This window comes from Coffea arabica, chromosome 10e (genome assembly GCF_036785885.1).
Source record: "Coffea arabica cultivar ET-39 chromosome 10e, Coffea Arabica ET-39 HiFi, whole genome shotgun sequence".
NCBI classification, from domain to species: Eukaryota; Viridiplantae; Streptophyta; class Magnoliopsida; order Gentianales; family Rubiaceae; genus Coffea; species Coffea arabica.
The window spans coordinates 44049746-44072211 of NC_092328.1; the positions used below are offsets into that span (position 1 = coordinate 44049746).

At 35.2% G+C, this 22466-nt stretch overlaps 2 protein-coding genes across 3 annotated transcripts; one reads left to right on the forward strand and one right to left on the reverse strand.

Moving 5' to 3' along the window:
* The first annotated feature begins 779 nt into the window (after positions 1–779).
* Positions 780–6476, forward strand: LOC113712111 (uncharacterized). Of its 2 annotated transcripts, none has more exons than XM_027235401.2 (10): positions 780–1656; positions 1762–1869; positions 2975–2997; positions 3507–3932; positions 4006–4325; positions 4622–4702; positions 4969–5101; positions 5196–5338; positions 5543–5672; positions 5862–6476. In XM_027235401.2, the coding sequence occupies exons 1-10, from the start codon at positions 1013–1015 to the stop codon at positions 6227–6229; spliced, it is 2376 nt and encodes a 791-aa protein (XP_027091202.1). In that variant the 5' UTR covers positions 780–1012; the 3' UTR covers positions 6230–6476. The 2 variants fall into 2 exon arrangements, with proteins under 2 accessions (XP_027091202.1, XP_027091203.1); XM_027235402.2 differs by having other exon boundaries at positions 781–1656; positions 4622–4684.
* A 336-nt stretch (positions 6477–6812) lies between these two features.
* On the reverse strand, positions 6813–8049 carry LOC140015260 (uncharacterized). The gene is made up of 3 exons (XM_072067189.1): positions 7701–8049; positions 7254–7595; positions 6813–7165 (listed from the first exon to the last, which is right to left on the reverse strand). The coding sequence occupies exons 1-3, from the start codon at positions 8047–8049 to the stop codon at positions 6813–6815; spliced, it is 1044 nt and encodes a 347-aa protein (XP_071923290.1).
* Between the last annotated feature and the right edge of the window lie 14417 nt (positions 8050–22466).

Sequence of the window (22466 nt, forward strand, 5' to 3'; positions counted from 1 at the left end):
TAGCTCAAAGAAATGCAAAATGTTAAATAGTTAGAATTTTAAGATTGTTGGATTCTTAGGAAAAGCTTAAAACATGCAAGAAAAGAATTTCTTTATTGACTTCAAAAATCTTTATAAAAAAATCATGGGCCATTTGCATAGTTATGAACTTTATATATATACATATAAGAAAAAATATACGGGGTTTATATAATAGTTAAGTATATAATAGTAACTATATACGGGGTTTATGTACTTTAAATAATAGTTTTGTATATGGGGTTTGCCAAAAAAAATATGAAAAAATGTAAAAAAAATGCCAAATTTGGATGGATATTTACACCCCTTATTTACCTTAATAGTACTCAAATAAAGAGCAAATAATCTAAGTTCAATGCACATTGCATCTCAATTAATGTGTTTCAAATTCAATTGAAGAAAAGAAAGTTAAATTGACATGATAAACAACAAATGTAAAAACAATTTAGCTTTAGTTGAAATTATGTTCAACTTAGCCATATCCAAGCAAGCAACAAAAACTGTTCAGATAATTTTTTCAATGTTAAATAATCAGCACAATAAAAAATAAATAACTTTTTTTTTAAGAAAAACATTAATTCAAAGGTGGCTAAATCATATATATATATATATATGTATATAAACTCTCATAATATAAACTAAAATTATAAAAAATTAGGAGAGCCAACTTTATTTTATACATATATTCACACATTATCAATTAAAATTTTCAAAACGTAGGCAACCCCTTGACTACGCCATTAATAATACGTGTATACAGACTAGTTCAAAATGCTTGCGAGAAGACTAGTTGATTACCTGTCAGAGTCAACTGAATAATACAACAACTAGTTCAAACACTTTTCCAGTGGTCTACATCTTTAGTTTCCAGTTGAAACACATGCTGTTCTTATTAGAGAACCCGAGATCATCTGAATTTGATGATTTAAGACTATTGATAACCTGATTTTCACTAGGAGAGTGTGATACTAGTCATGATCGAAATAGATTATAGATGGCTAGGAGTTATGACAACTGGGAAAGGCTGGTGACAGCCACCCTGAGAAGAGAAGATCTCCGCCTCACCGCTCAGAGGACCCCAAGTGACCTTTCCTTGGCGTCATTATCACCATTTTCCTCCTTCAATCTAGCTTCTTCCTCTCGACAAGTTTCATCTTTCAACTTATCCAGGTTATTGGTGGGGGAATCATTTTCATACAATCAAATTCTCCAAGTGACAGATTACTTGAGTGCATCCAACCTCATCAAGCATGGCAACTCTGGGGATCTCTTTTATGGAGTTTTAAAAAGACGGATTGGAGTTTTAAAAAGAGGGACTCAAGTTATAGTCAAGAAAATTGATCTTTCATCGGTCACCAAAGAATCCCGTTTCATAGCAGAACTGCAAGTTCTTGGGGAGGTTTCTCATCATCATAGATTTATCCCTCTGATTGGTCATTGCTTGGAGAACGAAAAGAAGTTTCTGGTTTACAAGAATATGGCTATCAAGGATCTGTCAACTTCTTTGCCTCGGAAAATCGATTCAGGTAATCTTAGACAATTACCATTGATGGACTGGATAACCAGGTTGAAGATGGCAACTGAAGTTGCTGAGGGTTTATGCTATCTGCATCAATGTGTCCCTCCCCTTGTTCACAGGTAGCTGAGATGTTCCTCACTTTGTTCCTAGAAAACTTTTGTTATTTGCATGTTTATTTTGGCTTTTGGGACATAAGCTGCAGCTTATCTTTCCTATTGTTCTAGCAACATTCAAGCAAGTAGCATACATCTTGATGACAAGTTTGAAGTGAGGTTAAGCCTTTTTGAGGTCTTTGCTGAAGAAAACAACATGCGTCAGAATGGTATTTCCAGGTCAGTGAAGTAGTCGAAACTTTAAAGGGTAAATTACATACAACCCCCTGTAGTTTTATCTATTACCACATGACCTCCATAAGGTTTCTAAATGTCCACTTCACCCTTATAGTTTTATGTGAAGTGAAAATTTGACGAAAAATAGCTATGTAATGTCATTAGTTGAAATACTAATAGTGTCTTTACTTAAATATTAAATTAAGCAATAGTTTAAACACCTTGCATAAAAGCATAGGGAGATTGCGTGGATAAATGCAAAAATCACACGGGAATAAAGTAATATTTATACAAATCATAAGAGGTTACATGGATATTAAGATTTTATCATATGCGCTTTTAAAAATGCATTTGGTATAAACACCATAACTAATTGTGCATTTCGTTCATTTTCTGCTTTACATAAAACCACAAGGGGGTTATGTGGCCATTTTAAAACCTTAGAGGGGTCATTTGGAATTCTGTAAAATCACAGGGAGGTGATAAGTAATTTACCCAACTTTGAAAGCTCTGAGCTCATTGTGATATTACCTTTCAACATTTCTCTAGCATTAGCTGTGTTTGACTTTTCTGTGGTTGCGGTAAAAGAAAGAAGTTGTGTGAGAATGCTTACATGTAAAATCTTTAGCAGAATGGAAGCACATACACATCAGCAACTGAGTCAAAATTGATTGGTGTAACAATTCATTTTCTTGTTTTTCACATCGATAGACATTAAAATTGTCCTGTTAAGGGCATTTGGCTTCACATAAAATGCTAATTTTATAGATGAAGGAGGGCGTACATATAAGCTTACCTCCTTTACAACAAAATAAATCAAGCCAAGATTGCAACATCCCCAAATAGCCGTCTGCTGTCTTGAAAATGGAAAAGGGACCAGGAATTAACTTCTTTAGTTGATATGACATCTATCAGTCAGATTGATACTTGATGCTCTTCTATTTTACATGTGAGACTGGTGTTACATTCATCTTTCCCATGATTCTACAAGTATTTGGTTCTTGGGGGTGTCTTAGCTATACCTGCCAAACTGAAACCATCACTCTTTTGCTTACCAATTTTACAAATTTTATGTCTGACTTGTATATTTCATTCTTAATATTCTCAGGGCATTTGGACAAGGCATTATTGGTACATAAAGTTTCACTCAACGATAGTTCCACATCATCCACATCTGTTATTCCACATGATATGGTTGAATAAGCATGAAGCATATTTAGTGTAACCTTAACTACCTAGAATTTTTGAGTTCAGTCTAGTTTATTCTATATAATTACATAGACCTGATTTTGCCAAAGAACCTCATGTATACATGTCTATGCCATAGCAATACTAGGCAAAACCATCTTCTTGATCATTTTGAGGTAATAAGGAAATATAGAGTAGTGTTGGACTGATATTCCCTATTAAAAGATGGAAATGATAAAGCTATTTTCACAAAGCCTTCCAGATTCAGCTATAGGGTTGCTATTCTTCCCCATGTTCCATGACAATTGCTAAAGCAGATAGATCATGCTGCGTCCTTTTCTTTTCAATACATTAAGCAACTTTTTGGTGACCCGGTAAACATTTGTGAATTTCATTTTGAAAGTAGTTATACTATAGATGATGTGCTCTAGTCTATTATCTTGAACAATCAGGTACATCTAAAGAAAGTCATACGTCATGTTCCAATGATGTTTATAACTTTGGAAAGGTCCTGCTAGAGCTAGTTACAGGAAAGCTGGGTTTAAGTGCCACAGATGATTCCACCACCAATGGTTGGATGGCAAATGTACTGTCTTATATTCTCCCAGATAATGCTGAACTCATTATGAACATCATCGACTCATCTTTAGTCATGGCTAAGCATGTCTTGGCCCAAGTATGGGCAGTTTCTTTTATTGCTAAGGCGTGTCTCAGTCCTGAATCTTCTAAACGTCCCCAAATGGCTCAGATACTTTTGGCTTTAGAGCATATCAAATCATCAGGTTTCACTAGTAGAACCCCCAAGACTACTGGTAATAATGACTCAGTTGGAGTAGCTATGGAGATTGCAGAGACACTCTGGGGATCTAAACTTGAAGGTTGGTTTATGGATGTCATTAGCATTTTAAGAACGTGAAATGACGAATGCGAAAATAAAAGTATATCTTGCAGGAAGGACAGGGCCGGCAACTGCTTATACAGAAACTTTAGGAAGTGGTACTGCCTCAAGTAACCATGGAATCTCACAAGCTGGTGGCTCTGAGGAGACTTGTCCAAATGGAGGGATCTTTGCTCATCCCAGTCTAACTACTTTCTCTTATTCAGAACTTTTGGAAGCAACCAGACATTTTGGAAGTGACCTGGCGGTTAGAGAGGTTGAATTCGGGAGAGTATACCAAGCCTGGCTTCCAGACAAATCCTCGTCAAAGCATGGCAATGGATCTCTAGTTGCTGTCAGAAATATGTCATCTGAATATATGCAGCTATTAAAGGTAATGGAAACCAATCTTGTAAGTAGCAACTAACTCTAGATCTCTAAAGAAATCCATTCCTTTCAATTGGTATCTAATTTCCAAGCTTTGCCCGTTCCTATTGCAAATGTACTTTCTGCCTCGCACAACACAAGAACATATCCTCCTAAGCTCTCTGGAAATTTTTTGCTATTATTTCTATATGAGAAATTTATCATTGGCAAACTCAGTGGTAATTGAACTTTAATTCTCTTTTTGGTTGCTTATTGAAACTTTTCTGTGTTGCTTTATATTTTTCTTACACATTTTCTGGGCAGTCTCGTATACGCTCACTTGCTGTCAGAAACATGTCCTCTGAATACATGAAGCAGCTAGTAAAGGTAATGGAAACCAAACTTGTAAGTAGCAAGTCACTTTAGATCTCTAACAAAATCCATTCCTTATGAATTTGTATCTTGCTCCTTCCTATATTAATTGTACTTTCTACCTCGTACAACACAAGCACATATCCACCTAAGTTCTCTGGAAATTTTTTGTTGTTATCTCCATATGCGAAATTTATCATTGGCAAACTCAGTGGTAATTGAACTTCAATATGCTTTTTGGTTACTTGTTCAAACTTTCCTGTGTTGCTTTAATATTTTCTTTTGCATCTTCTGGGCAGTCTCGTATACACTCACTTGGAAAACTATCTCATCCTAACCTAGTCAAGTTCCTCGGATACTGTGAGGAGAAAGAGCTCTTTGTTGTCCACGAATTTATGCAAAATGGCAGCCTAGACAACCATCTCTTTGCAGGTGAGATTTGGATTATATTGTTCTAATAGGATCTCAGACAATCTAAGCATGATCTATCTTTATTGAAATAATCTTGATACTTGGATGTCTTTAGGGGGCTCTGATGTTCAGCCACTTTCCTGGGACACAAGACTTAACATTTTAATTGGAGCAGCTCGAGGCCTAGCATTCTTGCATGCAACAGAGAAGCAAGGTTTTCGTGAATATTTCGGTACCTCAGATATCTTGCTTGATGTTGTAAGTTGAGAAGCAAAATATTTGACCAATACAAGTTTGCTGCATGTGCAATCAAATAATATACATCCACCAGAGTTTATCAAACTACTTTAGAAAATTTAAAATGCATGCCACCTTTTATATATCTTCAGTAAAACTGCTGACAAATCATTTACTGATGCAATTCTCATCCATCTCAAATTTGGTATACTATCTTGTTTTCAGGATTACAATGTGAAGATATTGGGTGTTGGCCCTGCAAAGATAGCCCCCTATGAAGTACATCCTAATTTTTTCCGGAATAGAAGAGATGTTGATCCTCCTCCTGGGAATGTCTTTCCAGGTGCAGATGCAGGTAACTCATCCAGATTGATCTCTTGAGATTCCAGACTAGAGGTTTCGGATCTTGTGGCACAAAAGCACTGCCAAAGGAAGTAAAGCTCCAGTAATAGCTTAATCAGATTCCAAAAAATTTATTTTTTGACTTAACAAAACAAAAAAAAAAGAGTTTATAATGCGAATAATTGTCTCTCCCATGCAACAGGGCTTATGAATGTGAAAAGCGATGTGTATGATTTTGGTGTGGTATTGGTTGCAATGCTAACTGGTTTATCTACAAAGAACAGACATCGACTTAGTTGGGTGGAAATCCATCCAATCACATACTTTATGAGTCTCGAAAGAAACAAATTGGAGAAAATTATGGATCCAAAGTTAGAAGGCAAATATCCTTTTAAACCTGCACAAAAATTGGCTTTTCTTGCGTCCATGTGTCTTCAACATGAACCGCAATTCAGGCCATCAATGAAAGAAGTTGTCGAGGAACTTGAACGTGTTGCAGCTGCTAAGGAGGAAGGAAATAGAAGAGCCCTGATAAAGCAGAAAGCACATCAACATATCCAGCAACTTTAGCAGTCTTGATAGTTCTAGGATTCTATCAATGCTTTGATGGAACCCAGCCGATAATAGCTTACTGTTGTTATCTCTCTTAAAAATTAACAGATCCTTTCGTATGTTTGTCCTGATTAGCTAACTGATGTCTTCTACAGCTTCCTGTTGCTTTGGCAATCTAAGACTCATTTGTCTGTAAAAGGTAACAGTGATCAGAGCTTTATAGTCCTTTGATTAAGAATCAGCTTGAGGGACCAAAATTTATTAACAGTTGCAAGTGATAATCATTGAAAACAATGTACATGCTCACGCATCAAAACACTGGTTCTGTAACTGTACATGGTCAACCACCAATCCATTATCAATCAACTCCCAAATGTTGTTTTTAAATATTTGGGCTTCAACTCTTAGCTTGAGAAAAGATTTACCCCATGTCAAAATTCAATAATTTTGTACTTTTAACAGCCTTCCAATTGAAGCTGAAGCTTTGCAACTCAAGAAAGTTGTGGCCACTCTAGGAAAGATTAACCGTACAATCTATTTTTTGTTTTTTACAACAAACGGAAGCAGTACTTTTATATATTAACACTTGATAGTACAAGAGTTAGTTATAAAAAGGAGCAACTGCTCTCATATCTTTCCTTGCTATATCCATTAGCCATACTGAGAACTCAATGTCCCATTCTATGTCATGTACTAGTTTGATTGCATGTTGAACTAGTATATAGCTACACATATTCCCTGCTCTATACACAAAAGAGAAGTCACACTGTTCAAAACCTTCTTTCATCTCCTCAATATCCTCTAGGACTGTTGCAATGCTAATGTCTTGAACATTGCTTGCATTGATTTGGTTGACCATGGATTTGCAGTCTGATTGGACTTCTATCTTAGTCCATCCTGCATCTTTGGTCATCATAAGCGCAGCTCTTACTGCCAGAGCTTCTTCCTCAATAGCTGTTCCATTCTTGTGTTCCATTATAGCCCTTGCTTTCATTAGTTTTCCAGTCTAGTTCCTTGCTATGATTCCCTGTCCTGTTCTTACAGATTGATTTGAGATGGCTGCATCTGTGGTTAACCCCTGGCTTTGGTGGTTCCCATCTCTCCTGTTGTTTCTGCTGTGTTGTTAATGTTTTGGCTTTTTCCTCTTCAGTTTCATTATCCATTTCGAACTCCATCCATTCCTGTTGTGCCATTTGCACTATGTCTCTCTCTTCTGTCACTCTGTGCTCAAAGGTTCGTTTGTTTCTTGCCTTCCACAGCTGCCACAAAAGATTGACTGTGAGGTTAATTCGATCTCTTCCCTGAGCTTTTTCCTCTACTTGAATTAATATTTCCCACCACCTCCATATATTATCTCTTAGCTCTGTGGCCCTTTCCCATTTGACTGGTGCCATTTTCCATGTCATTTCTCCCATTGGACAATGGAAAAACAAGTGCTCTACTGTCTCAGTTGCCTCCCCACAGCACTCACATATCTAATCTCCTTTACCTGTTCTCCTATAGATGACCTCTTTTATTGGCAAGCAGTTTTGTAGAACTTTCCACATGAAGTGTTTCAGTTTCACCTTCACATTCAGCTTCCAAAGTTTCTTCCAGACTCTGTGTTTTCTTATCTCCCAGCTTGTGTCCTCTCTCGCTTCCTTCCTCCTTCCATCACTATGTATGTCCTGCTTAGCAATTGCATAGCCAGATTTTACTGTATATGAGCTTGATTTGGAGTGTTTCAAGAACATCCTGTCTTTCCTCCTATATAGCCTCAGAGGGATGCTGGCTATTAACTCTGCCTCTTTTTGATTGAACAACTGTTGTAGCTTTAGCTGATCCCACTTTCCTTCCATGATTATATCACTTACTCTCTGAAATTGGCAGTTCTTAGGTCTATTTGATGAGGGCAACTTCCTGTTATCCACTTATCTTTTCAAATCTCCTCTGTGCTTCCATCTCCAATCCTCTTCCATAATCCATTAAATAACAGGTGTCTGGCACTGTGAATACTCTTCCAGGTCCAAGAAGCTGAGTTAGGGGGTTTCTTATTCATCCAGTGATCTCTCACATACTTAGCTTTGATAACTCTGCTTACTAACAAATTTGGAGCTCTGATGAACCTCTAAATTTGTTTTGCAAGCAGGGCTGTATTAAGTGCTTCCAAGTCTCTAAAACCAATCCTTCTTTTGCCTTTCACCTCTGTCAACTTCTTCCAACTAGCCCAATGCACTTTGTTCTGCTTTTCACCATTTTCCCACCAAAAGTTTCCTATTCTTGAGCTAATATCCTTACACAGGCTTTTAGGAAGTTTGAAGCAGGACGTTGTATAGTTTAGAATTGCCATGATAGCAGCTTTGATCCTTATTTTGCTCTTCACATACCCAAAAACTTGGTTCTTGGATTTTGCAATTGCCATTGGTAATCCAAGGTATGTCCCACTTGTGGCTTCTTTCATGTTTTCCAGCACCTCACCAATCTTCTTTCTATCTTGGTTTAGTGTGTTCCTACTGAATACATTGCTGACTTTTTAAAATCACCACTTGCCCTGGAGCTTTCTCATATTGTTTGGGGATCTCTTTTACTGTCCTTGCTTCCTATTTAGTTGCTTTACAACACAGTAAAGAGTCATCTGCCAAAAAAGAGGTGTGAAAGAACAGGACTAGCGTTGCAGATTTTTATTCATGTCAAGGATTTGTCATCCACAGCTTTCTTGAGTAATCCAGAAAGTCCTTCAGCACAGATCATTACTATATAAAAAGTATAAATGTTGGTATTGGGTAGTGCAAGTGTAAGCACTTTTTTATCTTAGTTTTTATTATTCCTAACTTACCCTCATGTCTTCTAATTAGAATTATTGCATTTTAATGTGGTACTAATTAAAAGAAATAAAACACTCCAATTGATTATATTTTAATGGTATTGGTAATTATAATTAAAAAATTCTCATTAAAAACTATTTACCTATCCTTGGACTTCATCTCCTATTATTATACGTATCAAAATTTCTTAATTGAAGCATGAAAAATTTCTCATTAGTCGTTAGTTGAGATTATTAAAAAAAAATCAATTTCCAAAAATAGATACCCTCTAGAAATGGAGAAACATACAATGACAAGAAAACCCTTATTCATCTGTATATCTTTACACAAATATCACAAGTAAATTTTACAATTATGCACTTTTACCAATATGAAGAATTTTTCATGTTGCATCCAATGAAATTTCAATATACAAAAAATGATGACACCTTTATAACTGATAGGTAAATAGTTTTTAATGAGGAATTTTTAATTATAATTACCAATACCATTAAAATGTAATCAATTGGAGTCTTTTATTTCTTTTAATTCTAATTAAAATGCAATAATTCTAATTAAAAGATATGAGGGTAAGTTAGGAATAACAAAAACTAAGATAAAAAAGTAACTATATAAAAAGTATGAATGTTGGTATTGGGTTGCACTACTTAAAGTGGCACTAATTAAAAGAAATAAAACACTCCAATTGATTACATTTTAATGGTATTGGTAATTATAATTAAAAATTCCTCATTAAAAACTATTTACCTACCCTTAGACTCCATCTCCTATTATTATACGTATCAAAATTTCTTAATTGAAGCATGAAAAATTTCTCATTAGTCGTTAGTTGAGATTATTAAAAAAAATCAATTTCCAAAAATAGATACCCTCTAGAAATGGAGAAACATACAATGACAAGAAAATCCTTATTCATCTGTATATTTTCACACAAATATCACAAGTAAATTTTACAATTATGCACTTTTACCAATATGAAGAATTTTTCATGTTGCACCCGATGAAATTTCAATATACAAAAAATGATGACACTTTTATAACTAAAATAGCAGTATTAAACTAGAAAAAAGAAATCTAAAATAGCACCATACAAACCACTATTATCATTAATAACAACTGATCAAAACAAGAAAAACTGAAATAAAATTGAAAACTATTTATAAAATGAAATAAAGTAAATAGCAAATGAATTAAAAAGCTAGAATACAATTCAAATAGTACCAAAGACAACATCCAAATCACTGATATCCAAGGGAAGACAAACATTGTTATTGACAATAATATAGTAATGCTTCATTTGTGTTGGTTTGAGCAGACTACATCCATCCATCAAGTCAGAAACCATCTCCAATGATAAAATAAGGATTATAATAAGAGTAAATATAAAATGAAAATGATATCTAAATTGTTTTTGGTGATATCCAAAATACCCTTATTTTTTTAAGGATTACATATATTTATTGTATTGTAATATTAGTGAATAATGGAAGCGATTATGAAATGAAAAGCTTTAAAATTAAGTAAATTTCATTTATGGTGACAATTGTAATTAGATAGATTTAATGTATTCCAATAATTGATAATAATGATAGCGGTTATGGATTAAAAGTTAGCAATTAAAAACTAAAACACTACAATATACAAAAAATTAATATTAAAATTATTAATTAGCCACAATTCTCATTCCAATTTCATGATCATCAAAAAAAAATATTAAAACCAAAAATATTGTCCTCATATGAAAAAAGTAGACCTGTTGCTCTTGTTTCGCATTGGATTGTGCTAAAAACATGAATAAAAGAAAAAGAAAATAGAAAAACTCCAACTATCTCTATCTATAAAATTTCAATTGTTAGAATGTATAAGCCAAAAAAACTTTACGTGGTGGATCGTTTATACTCCATTATTGACAAAAATAGAATTAACATAATACAAAGAATTTAAATACATGTATGTTTATTTTTCTAACTTAATTATATTCTTCGTTTATAAAAAAATTGTGATGATTGTGGTTTATATGCAATAGAGTCATGAATATACAATAATTTTGGTAAAACATGATATTATCAATATTTGATATATTAGAGTTCAAGCTATAAATCAAAAAGTGTTTTATTCATGATTTCAAATTCAATCCTAAGGGATATGTCAACTACATTGGAATGTTTTCTGCCTCATTTCATTTAATAAAATTTTTAAAAGTAACTAGTTTAAAAAAATAAATAACATTAAAATACTATATTAGGATGTTGATGATCAAAATTTTATAAAAAATTTTTAGTATCTGAAAAATATATATTTTAAGCTATGACAATCACGTGCAAAGCACGTGAACTATTACTAGTAATAAATAAGGGGATAAAGGATCTCCCTGTCTCAGGCCTCTGCTAGGTAGAACATGTCCTACTTTGCCACCAATTAAGTTAAAAGAGTAAGAAACAGAACAAACATAGACCATGATCCACCTAACAAAGATGGGACAAAATCCCATTTGCATCATCATTCTCCCAAGAAAAGTCCACTCAATTCTATCGCACGCCTTAGACCTGTCCAGTTTAATGGTCATGAATCCAGTTTTGCCTTTTCTTTTGTTTTTCAAAAGGTGAAGAATTTCCTGAGCAATCAAAAAATTGTCAAGAATCTGTCTTCTTGGGATAAAGATTGTCAAGATTAACCGTACCATCTATTGCCCTCAAAACTATGTACCTTCTGGTTTCTTCTACAAAGACTAAAATTAACGTTTTGCTCGAACAATTTGTCTTTTAAATTCACCCATTACCTCGGGCCTATTGTAATGATCAAATGATAATGTTAATGGATTCTGGAAGGCAAGAAGAACATATTTGTAATTGAGGTAGAAAAAGGAAGATAAAAGACCGTAAATGAAAAAGGAAAAATAACAAAACAGGAAAAGGAACAGAAGAAAAACTTTCAAGAAAGGGAAAACTATATATAAAGAAAGCAAATTATAAGGTCCATCTGTGGATGTTAGCCTAGGCTAAAAAGTAACAAAATTATGTAGTATTGGAAAACTGATTCTACACTGTCAGGTTCTTTTTCTTTTGAATATTTTGTGCTTTGGAACTACAGAGGAGGTAGCAAAGAGGGAATGCAGGTAATGAGTTTGGCGGCATCAAGTAGTTTCTTGGCAGATCAGAATATCAAAATCCAGAATAACCATAAGCCAGAATTGCTTCTGATCCCGGAAGCGTGCTTGTATAGCAAACTGAAGTATTTTGCGTGACAGTTGCAAGTGTTTTTATCCTATCAATGAGTTATCTTAACAGTTATGATCATTATCATCTCCGTATCACTCACTCAATCATGCTTAGATGGAAGTTTCTCGCTGCTATGGAGAATCTGCCCTGCATGCCGGGAAGTATCCGAGTGCATTCACACCAATGTTCATTGCCAGACATCCTGAGTCTTTGTTTGTTTTTCTGTTTGTCTGTCTGTTATTATTATTTTTTTTAGCATGATCAGTAAGGCTAATTGTGCAGTTATCGTTTATTGGCAATTCCACATTTATTTTGAATAGACTAAAAGCAAATTTCACCTCTTTTGTTGTTTGAAAACCTGAATGAAGTTTGTAGCAGACTAGCACTAGTTCAAGAGGTCTTGGTCCCAGGATTACAACAGGATGGATGAAGGATTTGATACCACATATTTAGGGTTCAAAGTCTCAAAATGTTCAAAAGATAAATGAGCCTATACTTAACCGAAATTTTGTAAAGAGATCATAAAGGGATGCTGCAGCCAATTGCAACTTAGATTTTGGAGAATAAATTAGTTTCCTGATGGCTAAGGAGTCAAGTATTGACGCACATTTGGGTAGATCCGATCTTCAAAGATCTAACGGTCCAAATTGTGACGCAACATCTCACTAAGTGACGTGGCACAATCTGAATTATTAGATTTTTGAATACCAGGTCTACCCAAATTTTGGCCAATACTATTGGGTGTGTCCAGATCAGTATATGGACAGGAGAATTCTCAATTTTGCGCACGTACCAGGAAACTTGCTCTGGTGCTCTAATTGAAATTCCAAGAAACTTCCAAGCATTTGCTAAATAGGGTAAATTACAAATACCACCCAGTGATTTTACTTATTACCATATAATCCCCTATGATTAGTAAATGGCAGCATGCATATCCTCCATTTTTGGTTTAATGGAAAGTGGAAAAATGAACGAAAGTAACCCCCACTAATGCGTTACAGAGCCGTGCAACCAAATGAACTTATTCTGAGTATTTAATGACATTCTTTACAACTAAATTGACAAATTAATACTAAATGATAAGTTGTACGATGTGTCTATATAATCCCGTCTAGGCAAGTGGAGTGTAAGTAATATTTAATTATGAATCACCTATACTTGGTTTTTTTTTTTAAAAAAAAAAAAAAAACTTTTTACTAGTACGGGAGGGATAGGATTTAAGAAATTGGAGAGGGAGATGGGGATTAGAGCTCGAGATTTCTAAATTCTAGAACCCCAATCTCAATACTAAATATGAATGGTCTAGGCAAGTAGAGTGTAAGTAATTTTTTGTTAATTATGAATAGTCTAGGCAAGCCGAGTATAAGTAATTTTTTTTAGTTTTGGCTATAACCAAATATTTTATTTCAGTTATGGTACTAATTAAATGAATTTAATGTTACCAATTAATTTAATAATGTCAGTAATTAAAATGAACACTAAAACATTACCAATTAATTCAATGATGTTGTTGATTCAAATGAAAATTTCTCCCATTTCAAACTATTTACTAACATTTGCACTTCATTTCCTAATATTTCTTGTGTTTAAAATTTCTTGCTCAAAGCAATGACAAAATGTTAAATAGCTAGAATTTTAAGATTATTGGATATTAATGTGGAAAAATACATGCTCTTGGGACAAACCGAAGACATGCAAGAAAAAAAAGTCCTTTATTGACTTGAAAAATCTTTATAAGATGATCATGAGCCATTTGCATAGTGCATAATTATGTACTACTACTTTATATGAATATGAAAAAAAATAAGAAAAAATGCCAATATCCGATGGATTATACACACCTTATTAACCGTAATGGTACTCAAATAAAGAGCAAACAGTCCAAGTTCAGTGAACATTCCATCTCAATTTTAATATGTTTCAAATTCATCAGAAAAAAAGATGAGTTAAATTGACCTACTACTCTTCTTCTCCAACTTCTCTCTACTGCTCCTTTTTTCTGGATGCCTTCGTTTCCAGGAGGGAGATCACCATGGTCTTCCTCTCATAGGTTTTGTTTTTGTTATTTTCCTAATAAAGTCTTCTAAATTTTCTTAGTGGGATTTCTCTGTTCCTCCTATGGTTGCTAGTGAGAATTTTTGTTCTCCTTAGAGTTCCTAGTGAGATTTTGTATTATTTTCCTTGTTTTGTTATTTAAATTTGAATTTACTTCAGATCTAGTTGTCAGATCTGAATTTATTTTAGGTTTCAGTCTATGTCGGCAGATCTCATCAACTTTATTAGAGTTTACAATTGTTGATTAGCAGATTTGACGATTGCAACATGCACAGAGTGGACTGCAGCAATTTATTCTATGAGGAGATGATTTTAAAATTGATGGTATTTTTAAGATCTATTCTTAATTTCTTAATTTTTTTGTATCTGTTAAATTGCAGATCTACAATTTTAGTACATGTTTTATCTGACATTAGGGCAACGATGTATATCAATCATGCTGGATGTTTTCTAGCAATCCATTAATGAAATATGTTTTGTTATAAAAAAATTGACCTAAAAAACAACAAACATAAAAATAATTTAGCTTTAATTGAAATTATGTTCAACTTAACCATATTTAAGAAAACAACGAAAATTGTTCATATATTTCATCTATAAACAACGAACCAACTCTAATTTCATTGCCATAATTCTTTTTCCTTTGATTAAAAAAATAAATTAGATGAATATGTATTCAAACAAACAAAAAAAAGGATAGTAGTATAATAAAATAAAATAAAATAAAATAAGAAAAAATTCCATAGTTGAAAAAGAAAAAATAGACAAATAGCTAGAAATAATTACATGTGATAGATCGTTAACACCCCATCAATGATATATCCAATCAAAATTATTTTTACAGCTTAAATCTTTATTTTACTAATGTTTAGCAATTTTTTTTACCCTTGGACATATGCATGTCCGAGAAATTTACCTTGCTAATGTCCATAATTTTGTTTCTTACTTCCAACTCGATGTATGCATGTACATTTCTTATAGAGAATCAATACCGGTACATCAGAGTTTGGATTATGATTTATCTAGAAAGGTCAAAAATACTTTAAGAAAACATTCCCATATAAGAGTTCAAAATTTAAAAATATTTTTACAAAAATTGATTAAAGGAACTAAAAATATATATAAGAATTATTCCATTCTAAAACTGATAATCAAAATTTTATAAAAAATTTTAGTATCTTAAAAGTGTTATATTTAAGATTAATACAATCACTTGCAAAACACGTTAAGTATTACTAGTCCAATAAGAAGTGCAAGTATCAAAATCACAAAAACTCAAACATTTTAGTTAAGTTTAAGTCTATATCAAAGGATGTACATTGGATGATACAACTGTAACATTAATAATAAAAAGATCACACAATTCACGAGCATATAAACAGAGTATATTACCAAAAATATCAAGATGTATAACCAAGCAAACAAAATATAAAAATATATTACTTCTAGGTATAATGGGCATTTTAATTAATATTATTACTACTAAGGCAACTTTTTTTGTCTGTTTCCACTTTACATGAAACCACGACCGCCAGGGATTGGGTGGCCTTTATCAAATCATAGGGAATTCCGTGGTATTAAGTGAAACTACAGGACAATTTAACACATGCATACAGACTAGTTCAAAGTGTTTGCGAGAAGACTAGTTGATTAGCTTGCAGAGTCAACTGAACAATACACCGACTAGTTCAAACATTTCTGCATCAAAAGTTTCCAATTGAACCTGAGATCATCTGAATTTGATGATTTGTTACCATTGATTTTCAATAGGAAAGTGATGATAGTCATGATGGAAAGATCATAGATGCCTAGGAGTTGTGACAACTGGGAAAGGCTGGTGACAGCCACCCTGAGAAGAGAAGATCTCCGCCTCACTGCACTGAGGACTCCAAGTGAGCTTTCCCTGGCATCATTATCATCATTTTCCTCCTTCAATCTAGCTTCTTCCTCTCGACGAGTTTCATCTTTCGACTTCTCCAGCTTGTTGGTGGGGGATTCATTGTCATACAATCAAATTCTCCAAGCAACGGATTACTTGAGTGAAAACAAGCTCATCAAGCATGGCGACTCTGGGGATCTCTTTTTTGGAGTTCTAGAAGGAGGGACTCCGGTTATAGTCAAGAAAATTGATCTCTCATCAGTCGCCAAAGAATCCCTTTTCATAGAAGAACTGGAAATTCTTGCGAAGGTTTCTCATCATCATAGATTTGTCCCTCTGATTGGTCATTGCTTGGAGAATGAGAAGGAGAAGTTTCTTGTCTACAAGAATATGGCTAAAAAGGATTTGTTAACTTTCTTCTCTAGAAAAATAGATTCAGGTAATCTTAGAAAATTACGATTGGTGGACTGGATAACGAGGTTGAAGATAGCAACTGAAGTTGCTGAGGGTTTATGCTATCTACACCAATGTGTCCCTCCCCTTGTTCACAGGTAGCTGAGATGTTCCTCACTTTTTCCTAGCAAACTTTTATTATTTGCATGTTTATTTTAGCTTTTGGGACATAAGCTGCAGCTTATCTTTCTATTGTTCTAGCAACATTCAAGCAAGTAGCATACTTCTTGATGACAAGTTTGAAGTGAGGTTAAGCCTCTATGAGGTCTTTGCTGAAGAAAACAACATGCGTCAGAATGGTATTTCCAGGTCAGTGCAGTAGCCAAAAGTTTAAAAGCTCTGTGCTCATTGCACATTGATAGACATCAAAATTGTCCTGTTAAGGGCGTTTGGCTTCGCATATAATGCTAATTTTATATATAAAGGAGGGCGTAGATATAAGCTTACTCCCTTTACAACAAAATTAATCAAGCCAAGATTGCAACATCCCCAAATAGCCATCTGCTGTCTTGAAAATGTAGAAGGGATCAGGAATTAACTTCTTTAGTTGATATGACATCTATCAGTCAGATTGACACCTAATGCTCCTCAATTTTACATGTGAAACTGGTGTTACATTCTGCTTTTCCATGATTCTACAAGTATTTGGTTCTTGGGGATGTCTAAACTATGCCCGCCAAACTGAAACCATCACTCGTTTGCTTACCCAGTTTTCAAATTTGATGTCTGACATGTATATTTCATTCTTAATATTCTCAGGGCATTTGGACAAGGCACCATTGGTACGTAAAGTTTTATTCAGTGATAGTCCCTCATCAAGAAACATTTGTTATTCCACATGAGTGGTTGAATTGGCACGAAGCGTACCTATTGTAACCTTAACATATAGAATTGTTGAGTCCAATTTAGTTTATTCTATACAATTACATAGACCTGATTTTGCTAAAAGGACCTCGCGTATACATGTCTATGCCATAGTAATACTAGGCAAAACCATCTACTTGATCATTTTGAAGTAATAAGGAAATACAGTGTAGTGTTGGACGGATATTCCCTATTAAAAGATGAAAATGATAAAGCAATTTTCATAGAATTTTCCAGATTCAGCTACAAGGTTGCTCTTCTTCCCCATGTTCCATGACAATTGCTAAAGCAAATAGATCTTGCTGTGTCCTTTAATTTTCAATACATTCAGTAACCTTTGGGTTCCCTGGTAATCATTCATTTGAAAGTTGTTACGGATTATATGCAGGCTGATTTGTAGGGATTAGATAGCTGTCACAGATTGATATAGGCTGATTTGTAGGGATTAGATAGCTGTCACAGATTGATATAGGCTGATTTGTAGGGATTAGATAGCTAACAAATGTAGACTAGTTTGTAGCCTAAATTATAGGAATTAGAGGACTGATTTATTGTAATAGGATATCTTCCTATTATAAGATGTCTATACCTGTATATATACCCTTACGATTGATGAATAAAAATATGGGGAATTTATTCTCTTCCTCTGAAATTCACATGGTATCAGAGCAAGGTTTGTTCATAAATTTTTTTTTTTCTGGGTTGTTGGGTGTGAGGGAAGCTGCTGCCATATTCAAGGTACAGGCTTTAGAGGTTCCTTTATAGACACCGCCAACTCAGGGAGGTACGTAGTACCGATTGGTCAGAACCCAGCACCTCTCCTCTGTCTCTCGACGCTATTTGCATACCTGTTTGTGGGTCAACATCGATCTAGGTGTGGGACTTGGCTACAACAGGTTTTTCTTGTGGGTAATCTGTTATCTTGTTGAATTTTCTTAGCAATTATGTCTGACAAAAAGCCTGGAGTTGTTTCTGATATAGTTCCGCTGGTTTCAAAAATCACGGAACATAAGTTAACTGGAATTAATTTTCTTGATTGGAACAATACTATTGAATTATATCTGCTCAGTATTTCTATGGATGGCCATCTGACTGATGATCCACCTACGGATGACTCTAAATTGTCTTGGATGAGAGAGGATGCTCGCTTGTATATACAGATCCGTAATTCTATTGATAGTGAGGTGGTTGGTCTGGTGACTCATTGTAAGACAGTAAAACAATTAATGAACTATTTACAGTTCTTATATTCTGGAAAAGGAAATTTCTCTCGTATCTATGATGTTTGCAAGGATTTTTACAGGGCAGATAAAGGAGACAAGTCTCTCACCAGTTATTTTATGGACTTCAAGAAAACATATGAAGAGCTCAATATGCTGCTTCCCTTCAGTTGTGATGTGGAGGAACAACGAAATCAGCGAGCGAAGATGGCGGTTATGAGTTTTCTAGCCGGTCTTCCGTCTGAATTTGAGACTGCTAAATCTCAAATTCTTTCCGGTTCAGAAATTTCCAGTCTAGAAGATGCTTTTCGAAGGGTTCTCCGTACAGAGAATACGTTACCTGTTCTATCTACTCAGCCTAACAGTGTTCTTCTTAGCCGAACTACCACAGCTGATTCAGGAAGACAACACTACAAGAGTAATGGCAACAGTACGAGCATGGGGTCGGGGCCCAACCACTCTGATAAGAATACTAGCAATCATGGACAGGAGCAAGGAGAGATTGTATGTCACTACTGTCATAAACCAGGTCATATCAAGCGAGACTGTCGGAAGCTGCAGTATAAGAAGGCTCACTCTGCCCATATTGCATCTAGTTGTGCGACCTCTGACAAGCATGTTACAATATCTGCGGATGAGTATGCTAGATTGACTCAGTTTCAAGAAACAGTGAAACAGCCATCTGGTCATGTTACTGCTCCTGTCGAGACAGGTAAACCCAATGCATGTCTTGTTTCCTCTTCTCCAAAATGGGTCATTGATTCTGGTGCTACTGATCACATGACAGGTAATCCTAGTTTACTTTCTAACTTTCAGCCACATAAATCTATCACTCCTGTTACTTTAGCCGATGGTTCAACATCCAGTGTTATTGGGTCTGGAACCACTCAGCCCACATCATCTCTCCATTTATCATCTGTTCTGAGTCTACCACAACTATCTTTTAATCTGATTTCTGTCAGCAAACTTACTCGTGCTCTTAATTGTTGTGTCTCATTTTTTCCTGGTTATTGTTCATTTCAGGATCTCATGACGAAGAAGATTATTGGTGAGGGACATGAGTCTGACGGTCTCTACATTCTTGATACACCGAAACCAGGGTCTATAGCTTGTGCTGGAACAATCTCTCCTTTTGAAGCACATTGTCGATTGGGTCATCCTTCGCTTTCTATGTTGAAGAAACTTTGTCCTCAGTTTTCAAACATTACTTCCTTAGATTGTGAGTCTTGTCAGTTTACTAAACATCATCGTCTTAGTTCTAGTCCTAGAATCAATAAGCGAGCTACTGCTCCCTTCGAGTTAGTACATTCTGATGTTTGGGGTCCTTGTCCAGTTACCTCTAAAACTGGTTTCAGATATTTTGTTACCTTTGTGGATGATTATTCTAGAATGACATGGCTTTATTTGATGCAAAGTCGCTCAGAACTATTTCTTCACTTTTCTTCCTTTTGTGCTGAAATTCGAACCCAATTTGGTAAACCTGTACAAATTTTGCGAAGTGATAATGCAAAAGAATATGTTTCAAGCAGTTTTCAGAAATACATGCTTGAGCAGGGTATTCTTCATCAGACCTCTTGTGTTGACACCCCTTCTCAAAATGGGGTTGCCGAGAGAAAGAATAGACACCTTCTTGAAACTGCTCGAGCTTTGTTATTTCAAATGAAGGTTCCTAAATGTTTCTGGGCTGATGCTCTATCTACTGCTTGTTTTCTAATCAATCGTATGCCTTCCTCTGTTTTGTCTGGTAATACTCCTTTCCACACTCTATTTCCAAATAAACAGTTGTTTCCTATAGAACCAAAGATATTCGGTTGTACTTGTTTTGTTCGGGATGTTCGTCCTCAAGTTACAAAACTTGATCCTAAGTCCTTAAAGTGTATGTTTCTGGGTTATTCTCGCATGCAAAAAGGGTATCGTTGTTATTGTCCTAGTCTTGGTAAGTATCTTGTGTCTGCTGATGTTACTTTTTTGGAACAAACACCTTTATCTTCATCTTCAGGCTCTTCAAGTTCTGTGAGTCCAGGGGAGGATGATGATTTGTTAATCTATAGTGTCATACCAAATTTGGGTCCGCCTCCTTCTACACCGGTTAAGCCTCCCATCAAATATACCTACTCACGTTGGGCACATCAGCCCAGTTTTGACTTGGTCCTTGAGTCTCCAGAATCATGTCCTGATGAACCAGTCTCTTTGTCATCAGATCCGGCTGCCAACGATGATCTTGATCTCCCTATTGCTCACAGAAAAGGTAAACGTGCATGTACTTATCCAATCTCTTCAGTTGTTTCCTACCATCATTTGTCTTCCTCTTCTTGTGCTTTTCTTACATCCCTAGACACTGTTTCTGTACCTAAGACTGTTCGAGAGGCATTAGCTCATCCCGGATGGCGGACTGCTATGATTGAGGAAATGAATGCTCTAGATGTCAATGGTACATGGACTTTGGTTACCTTACCTGCAGGTAAACAAGCCATTGGATGTAAATGGGTGTTTACTGTCAAAATGAATTCTGATGGCTCCATTTCTCGATTGAAAGCTCGACTTGTTGCTAAAGGATATGCTCAAATTTATGGGGTGGATTATCATGATACTTTTTCTCCTGTTGCTAAACTTGCTTCGGTCAGGTTGTTTATCTCCCTTGCTGCAGCTTATGACTGGCCTCTGCATCAGTTAGACATCAAGAATGCATTTCTTCATGGTGATCTTCAGGAGGAGGTATATATGGAGCAACCACCTGGTTTTGTTGCTCAAGGGGGGTATGGGAAAGGGAAAGTCTGTCGTCTGCAAAAATCTCTATATGGCTTGAAACAGAGTCCTCGGGCTTGGTTTGGAAAATTTAGCCAAGCTATTGAGAAATTTGGGATGCAGAAAAGCAAGTCAGATCATTCTATTTTCTATAGACACTCTAATGGAGGTATTATTCTGTTAGTTGTATATGTGGATGATATTGTAATCACAGGTAGCGACTCTAGCGGAATTTCGTCTCTAAAGTCCTTTCTTCATACTCAGTTCTATACCAAAGACTTGGGGATGTTAAAGTATTTCTTGGGAGTTGAAGTTAGCAGGAGTAAGAAGGGAATCTTTCTATCACAGAGAAAGTATGTACTTGATTTACTGTCGGAGTCGGGAAAGTTGGGTGCTAAACCATGTAGTACCCCAATGGTTCCTAATTTACAATTAACCAAAGAAGGTGAATTGTGTGCAGATCCTGAGAGGTACAGAAGACTAATCGGAAAGTTGAATTATCTTACTGTGACACATCCTGATATTGCTTATTCAGTGAGTGTGTTAAGCCAATATATGTCCTCACCAACTGTTGACCATTGGAAAGCAGTCGAACAAGTTTTGCACTATTTAAAATGTGCTCCTGGACGTGGAATCCTATATGGCAATCATGGTCATACTAGGATTGAATGTTTTTCAGATTCAGATTGGGCAGGGTGTAAGGAAGATAGGAGATCTACTTCAGGATATTGTGTTTTTGTTGGGGGAAATTTGGTCTCATGGAAGAGTAAGAAACAGAATGTCGTCTCACGATCCAGTGCGGAAGCTGAATATAGAGCTATGGCCAAGTCTGTGTGTGAAGTCATATGGGTATATCAGCTCCTTACTGAAGTAGGAATTAAGGTCTCAGTACCTGCCAAGCTATGGTGTGATAATCAAGCTGCACTTCACATTGCTTCCAATCCAGTCTTTCATGAACGAACGAAACACATTGAGATTGATTGTCATTTTGTTCGTGAAAAGATCCAACAAGGTTTG

Bases quoted from the DNA above. Each gene is read 5' to 3' on its own strand.
- LOC113712111 (XM_027235401.2), top strand. From the start codon at position 1,013: ATGGCTAGGAGTTATGACAACTGGGAAAGGCTGGTGACAGCCACCCTG. The intron at 1,657-1,761 runs GTAGCTGAGATG...CTATTGTTCTAG, and splicing joins GTCCCTCCCCTTGTTCACAG to CAACATTCAAGCAAGTAGCA. The intron at 4,703-4,968 runs GTAAGTAGCAAG...TCTTCTGGGCAG, and splicing joins AGGTAATGGAAACCAAACTT to TCTCGTATACACTCACTTGG.
- LOC140015260 (XM_072067189.1), bottom strand. From the start codon at position 8,049: ATGGAAGGAAAGTGGGATCAGCTAAAGCTACAACAGTTGTTCAATCAA. The intron at 7,596-7,700 runs GTAAAGGAGATT...AAATGGCACCAG, and splicing joins GGTCATCTATAGGAGAACAG to TCAAATGGGAAAGGGCCACA. The intron at 7,166-7,253 runs GTAAGAACAGGA...AGAATGGAACAG, and splicing joins CAGCCATCTCAAATCAATCT to CTATTGAGGAAGAAGCTCTG.